Source organism: Diceros bicornis, chromosome 17 (genome assembly GCF_020826845.1).
Source record: "Diceros bicornis minor isolate mBicDic1 chromosome 17, mDicBic1.mat.cur, whole genome shotgun sequence".
In the NCBI taxonomy this organism is placed as follows: Eukaryota; Metazoa; Chordata; class Mammalia; order Perissodactyla; family Rhinocerotidae; genus Diceros; species Diceros bicornis.
The window spans coordinates 20,336,977-20,343,608 of NC_080756.1; the positions used below are offsets into that span (position 1 = coordinate 20,336,977).

The 6,632-nt window shown below is 46.7% G+C and overlaps 1 protein-coding gene across 4 annotated transcripts; it reads right to left on the reverse strand.

The window, feature by feature from the left end:
- Positions 1-759: 759 nt before the first annotated feature.
- Positions 760-5,619, reverse strand: DNAJC22 (DnaJ heat shock protein family (Hsp40) member C22). 4 transcript variants are annotated; one of them, XM_058558338.1, is made up of 4 exons: positions 5,419-5,618; positions 3,816-4,773; positions 2,673-2,854; positions 760-2,152 (listed from the first exon to the last, which is right to left on the reverse strand). In XM_058558338.1, the coding sequence occupies exons 2-4, from the start codon at positions 4,698-4,700 to the stop codon at positions 2,092-2,094; spliced, it is 1,128 nt and encodes a 375-aa protein (XP_058414321.1). In that variant the 5' UTR covers positions 4,701-4,773; positions 5,419-5,618; the 3' UTR covers positions 760-2,091. The 4 variants fall into 4 exon arrangements, with proteins under 4 accessions (XP_058414321.1, XP_058414323.1, XP_058414324.1 ...); XM_058558340.1 differs by lacking the exon at positions 5,419-5,618 and adding an exon at positions 5,337-5,398; XM_058558341.1 differs by lacking the exon at positions 760-2,152 and having other exon boundaries at positions 2,386-2,854; positions 5,419-5,615.
- Positions 5,620-6,632: the final 1,013 nt, after the last annotated feature.

Here is a 6,632-nt window from a genome sequence, read left to right on the forward strand (position 1 = left end):
CCTTCATTCTATACCAGTTAACTCACTAGACACTCAAGCTCTATTTCTTTACATAAACTGAAAAGAGGAAAGAGAGCTACTAATTATATTTGCTCACTCTACATATGCTAGCTTCTTTATCACAGCACCCCTTGAAACATACCATACTATTATGTCAATTTTAGAGGAAACTAAGGCTCTAAGAGGCTAAAGAAACCCAAAATCATATAGCTAGAAAATCGTGGAACCAGAGTCAAATCCTAATCCTAATCTTTCTGACTCTAAAACCCACACTCAAAGTCAAAAGACAAGTCATAGACTGGGGAAAATATCTACAAACACATGACAAGGGGTTAAGATTCCTAACAAGCAAGAATACCAACAAAATAGATTTCATAGAGACAAATAGGAACACAAGTTTTTTAAAAAAATAAGCAGATGATATGATCAGGCAATTCACTGAAGAGGAAATGCAAGTGCCCAATAAACATTTGAAAAGATGCTGAACTTCACTAGGATTCAGGGAAAGGCAAATTAAAGTAATTAGATACTGTTTCTCACCCATCATCTTTGCAAAAATTTAGAAGAGTGATAACAGTCCACACCAGTTACAAAGAAAGGGCCACTTTCTTACACTGCTGTTGGAAGTGTAAATTGTTACACTCTTTTCTAGAAGTTCCCTGATACAATATCAATCAAAATTTAAAATTCACATTCTGTTTGACCCTACATTATCACTTATTGGAATCTAGCCTCAAAAAAACAAAAAGCACCAGTACACATATTTAAAGATATTTAATGTCGCATTGCTCATGTTGGAAAAATAGAAACTGCTCATCAATAGTTCCCACTTGAATAAATTAAAATATATCCATATTTTTGTAACAAAAACTCCTGACAAAATTTGAGAACAGTAAAATAATTTTCCAAATCAAGTAAAGTCCCTAATCACTCTTTCGTCTTTTTTTCCTTATAGACTATTTTTAATATATTTACACTTTGCAGACGTAGTACTACATATCATGTTAATAAGTTACTAATTTTTTTTTTAAAGATTTTATTTATTTATTTTTTCCCCCCAAAGCCCCAGTAGGTAGTTGTATGTCATAGCTGCACATCCTTCCAGTTGCTGTATGTGGGACGCGGCCCCAGCATAGCCGGAGAAGCGGTGCGCCCCCGGGATCCGAACCCGGGCTGCCAGCAGCAGAGCGCGTGCACTTAACCGCTAAGCCACGGGGCCGGCCCAATAAGTTACTAATTACTAGCCTATGAAAATGCCTCATTAAAATTCCATGTGATAATTTGACAAATTGTGTTTTTCAAAGCAAATGTATATCAATTTTTGGCAACTTTAAAAACGTGTGAAAGTTAATTTGGTCTTGAAATCATGGTATATAAATTCATCAGCTAAAAACTTTTAAAGTTTTTTTAATAAATGAATGCAAAGAAAATACATCTACAAATTTCATTCCTCTCAATTACTCAGACCATTTTTTCAATCTGTAGGGAATACTAGCTAAAATAATTCCACTTTTAAATATATATACTACTCAGAGTTAACTTCCAGAAAAAAAGAAAAAAAAGTGTGAGGAATGCAACATGAATAAAGAAAAGCAAGAAAGCTGGAGTAAAGGTACATAATTTTAACATCATGTTCCTGGTCTCCAGTCTTCCTCTGCATCCTGGATTGTTTCCTCCACACTCGGCTAGTTACTTGGGAATTAAATAAGTCCCTTTGAGATGCTCGAGCTGCTGGTTCCCTAGGGTTTCCCCAAAGTCCCCATAAAGGCATATAAGATATAAAATCATGAATTTTTCCATAAGTCCCCATAAAACAATGTCATCTGTCCCTTCTCCAATATCCCAATGCATGCTATATACACTTCTTATGACACTTAGTTCAAAATGCTGAACAATGCAGCCTTTGATATCTGTATACCTGTGTTATTATTTCCCACCACACTGTAAGCAACTAGGGAGCAGGGTATTGAGCACAGAATCAGATCCCAAGTTTTGGGAAGACCTGAGAGTTCAGCCAGTCCAAACCCCTCATGTAAAGCGTGAGAGCTCTCCACAATACTCCTCTAAACAGAAGAGTCCATGATGGGGGAACTACCCCACCCCACAGCCGCCTGTTCCTTCTTGGGGAAAGTGTAGCTCCTCGAAAGTTCTCCTATAAATGGAATTAAAATATTTTTCTGAAATACTGAAATTTAACCCCAGTCTTACCCCTTGGTAATCCAGAGAATAGATCAAATCCCACATGTCACAGGACAGCTTGTGAAATATTAGTATGCTCATATTTTTCCTTAAATCTCCTAACTCAGTGCTTTGCACATTAAAAAAAAAATACTTAAATAACTTTCCTCCATCACTCATCAATGTACCAGGAGTGGGATAATGTGGTATATTCTCTAAAAGATATTTTATTGGTTTTATGACACTTCATTTCATTTTCATTTCACTATCCGGTTTTAAGAAAAAACAGTCAGAAATACAATAGGCAAGAATTAAAAATTCAAAACACAAATACATTCTTCCCCCTCTCACCCCTTTAAGGTTTTCTCATCTCCACCACAAGCAGACAGTTTCTTGAACGCTGTTGGGATGCCCCATGTGGGCAAAGGTGGGCTGGGACAAGCCTTCTACCTCTGCTAGGAAGAGTCCATCCTCAAGGGGACGTTTCTTCTCACCTCCAAGATCCCCTGGGCTTCCTGGGCTGACTCAGGACTTCGTATGCAGCCTGGATTTCCAAAAAATGCCTCTGAGCCTCCTCTGTCTGGTGCCGGTTGTGGTCAGGGTGCCAGATCTTCACTAGCTCCCGGTATCTGCGATGTATGTCTTCATTTCTTGCCCCCTCTGAGAGACCCAAAGCCTTAGGGAAACAGAAGCTAACAAATTAGAACCTCCTAAGTTGTCAGGGCACCTGGGCATCTCCCTGTTCCCTCCCTAAATCAGGCTATGGTATCTCTGGAATTGGCTTCTACTTGTCCACAGGAAAGACCTAGAGCCTCCAATTAGAATTCCAGCCTTCTGAAACATGGGCAAGCTCTGGATCCCATGGCAAGAACCAGGATTTGACTTTAATCACAGCTGCCCATTTTCCAACCTGGAACATCGCATCCCCGTCAAGATCTCTTCCTTGCAAGAGAAATAAGCATATATGTCCACCAAAGACATGTACAAGAATGTTCATAGCAGCTTTATTCAGAATAGCCCCAAACTAGAAACAACCCAAATGTTCATTAACAATAGAGTGGATAGATAAATTGTAGTATATTCATACAATGGGATAACTTTACAACAGTAAAAACAATTTACAATTGTGTGCAACAGTATGAATAAATCTCACAAACATAATGTTGAATGAAAGAAGTCAGACACAAAAGAGTACATACTGAATGATTCCATTTATATGAAGTTCAAGAATGGGCAAAACTAATCTATGGTAATAGAAGTCGGAATAGAAGTTCCCTCTGAGGAAAGGAGTATAGACTGGGAAAGGGCATGAGAGAATCTTCTTCGGGCTGGAAATATTCGATACCTTGATCTGAGTGGTGGTTACATAGTTATATGCATAAAATTGGTGCACTTTACATATGTTATACCTCAATAAAAAGTAAATAATATATACATATCATTTTCCCACTCACTATTAGAGCCTCTGCACATTCACCTATTGCACAGAGAAGCCCAAAGAAGCCAGGACACCCTTCTGGGGCTTAACTCAGTAGATATGAAAACAGTACTTCCACATAAGGGCCACCAGCTCCAATAAGGCTTAGCCTGACTCTCAGACCCATCCCAGAAAGGAAGGAGAGGGAAGAAGGCCTTACCTGGTAAGCCAGCTGACGCTTCTCATCCTGAAAACTGTGAACAAATTCATAGAGCTTCTCCCACTCCTGGAAGTAGCTGCTGCTGCAGCCAGGATCCCCCACCAGCAGCCTCCAGACTCGGTAAGGCAGAAGGAAGACAGATTCCATGAGGCGGCCAAGGAGGGGGAAGAAGCTGAACCAACTCAAGAAGGAGCCAAGGGTCTCTGCCACATAGCTGAGGGTGGCAGCTGTGTTGCAGAGGGCGCTGTATGCTAGCGGGCCCGTGAAAGCAAGGTAAGCCAAGCCCAGGCGGTAGAGCCGCACACTGAGAGTCTCTGACCCAGCAGAAGCTTTGTAGCGGCGATGCTTCTGGGCTGTGATGCTGGCAGCCAAGCTGATGGGCAGGATAGCTATGGGGCGGCCATAGAAGATAGGGGAAGTAAGAAATGCCGCCCCTAGAGTGTTCTTAAAGTCTGAGGTCTGGTTGCCAACAGCAGCCACCAGCAAGACTCCTAAGCCAACTGCCAGTGGGAGTCCTACAATATAGAAGTTAGCCATGAAGGAAAAGCTAATGAGAGCCACAAGGCCAAAATAGATGCCCACTATCATCTGGGCAGCAAAGCGAATGAGACTTAGGGGGGGTGTCCCCCCTCCTGAGCTCTGCCTCTGCCCCTGGGCTCTGTTAGCCTGAGCTACAAAGCTTGGGAGCTTCCAGAACTCCCAGAGCCAGCCCAGCCCACCACCCCCCAGGGTAAGCATCCAGAGCAGTGCGTGGCTGTCTCTTCCCAGGTACAGGTGGTGGAGCCCAGCAGGGCCCCCTACAGCCCAGAGGGCATAGGTCACCAGGAGCCCCTTGGCCATCCTGTAGAGAAAGGGTCTCAGAACAAGTCCAGTGGCACCTGACATTGCTCAGAGTGTAGAAATGTGGGGTCCTCTGGGAGAATCATGTCCGTCATGGCCCCAGAGTTATCCTTAGACCCTAAGAGATGGAAAAAAGCAGTCATAAGACTATATGCAGGTCCCAACACAGTAACCATTTGCCTGTCCAATATGAATGGAGTCCAGATCTTCCTGAGTGTCCCTGAAATGCTAGTTCTCTCATACCCTTCAGTCTAGCACCTCATTTCTGGTTTTTACAAACACAGCAACTCCAAATCTCCGGGAGAATGTTTTACATGCTTTCAGTTGAGTAACTGGGAACTCAGCACACGGACAAAAAAGCAGAAGCTGAAACTTCAGCCCTCCCCTCAGACCATCGACCCCTCGAATGACTCACGGGGTGGCCTTGGGGAGGGAATAGGAGTGAATACAATGCCCTTCTAAAGTCCTATATGTTTTGAAAGTCTCCTGCCCCACCCCCCACTCTGACTATGGCGGCCCTCAGACACGCCAAGGTTTTAGCTCCTCTCCAGCCTCCCATCTCGCCAGGTCACGAAATATTCCCACAAGTCAAACTTGAAAGAGGTCCTGAATTCCCTCCACTTAAACAGCTCTGGAAAACTGCATTGTGACCTAGACCCTGGCACCCCACAGTTCAACCACCTCCTTCCAGCGCAGACTTGGAGAGTCTCTCCAAAGCGACCAGATGAATCCCCAGAACGTCACACCAGATGCCACAGTGTACCTGCCAGTCTCTCCTGTCTACGCAGAGTGGCCCTTAGGAGCCAGCACCCGCTAGCCCCCGGGGTGAGCGGCCGCACCTGGGCACCCTGGCTCCCAGGCCCCGTCAGATCAGTCATTTCCTTAGATCACAGGGTCAAAATGGCCCCTCTCACTCCGCTCCCACTTCCATCCAAATATGGACTTTGTCTTGCAGTGTTTGTTGTATCACGGAAGTCGGGCCGTCCGGACCACGCCCCTCCCCGAGGACCTCCCCGGCCCCCTCAGGATCACCTTTCAGCCTCGGGCTCCTCTCGCCCGCCCTCTCGGGTAAAGTCGGTTTAAGGTTTTCCCGGCCTCCCCAGGCTCTAAGGGACTGGTGCGGCGCCCCCACTCCCGCAGGCCGAGCGCGCCTGCAGCGCGGCCCCAAGACCGCCAGGTGGCGCTGCCGGCTTACGGCCGGGCGGGGCCGGGCGGGTCTACAGACTCACCTTGTCCAGTTGCCCCGGGAAAGCAGCCGAGAGCCGTCCTCTATAAAGGCAAAAATAGGGGACGCCTTGACCGCCCCTTTCCACCCCCACAAATGGAAGGGTGACTCTTCTCTCACCTCGGACTGCACTCTCCTCTCTCCCTACTCCGCTGCCCTTCAAGACTGCCTTAGATGGCTCCATTTCCAATTCCTCTAACGCAGAGACACCCAGACAGGCTGCAGAGAGGGGACCCCGCCCCCGCGAGTTTGCCTCACTGCCTCTCCTCCAGGCCTACCAGTCGGGGGCACTACATCTAGACCGGAGCCTAAGACCTGAGGAGCCTCCCGATGCAGCGGGGGCCCCAAGTCTGCTGGATCCCGCCGGCTATGGCGAGAAGGAGAACCAGGAGCAAAAAGGGATAGAGGGTGAGGGGCGACCCACCAGGAGAGAGAGGACACAGCCCGAGAGTAGTCTGCCGTCCTCCCGCCTCGGTGCTGGGATGGAGCTGGGATGCAAGATGCCTTCATTTCAATGTCCAGAGCTCCAATGCTTGTTCTGCTACGTGACCTTGGCCAAGTCACGCCGCTACCTGGGCCTGTTTCCTCCTCTGTAAAGGAAAGGCTTGGATCTCCGAGGTCTCCAACCTCGACGTGAGGTGGTGTGGGCCTGGGGCGCCTCACCCATGTCGCCTCCCCGCAGTCGGCAGAGTGCTTCTGTCCCCTCCACACTGCCAGCCCCCTCGGTCCTTATCCTGGCCCGGGGAGGGAAT

What these genes read in the sequence shown, in the direction of transcription:
- DNAJC22 (XM_058558338.1), bottom strand. Translation starts at nt 4,700, where the DNA reads ATGTCAGGTGCCACTGGACTTGTTCTGAGACCCTTTCTCTACAGGATG. An exon ending in AGCGTCAGCTGGCTTACCAG is followed by an intron (nt 2,855 to 3,815) that starts GTAAGGCCTTCT and finishes TGTTTCCCTAAG; the next exon opens with GCTTTGGGTCTCTCAGAGGG. An exon ending in AAGCCCAGGGGATCTTGGAG is followed by an intron (nt 2,153 to 2,672) that starts GTGAGAAGAAAC and finishes TTCCATTTATAG; the next exon opens with GAGAACTTTCGAGGAGCTAC.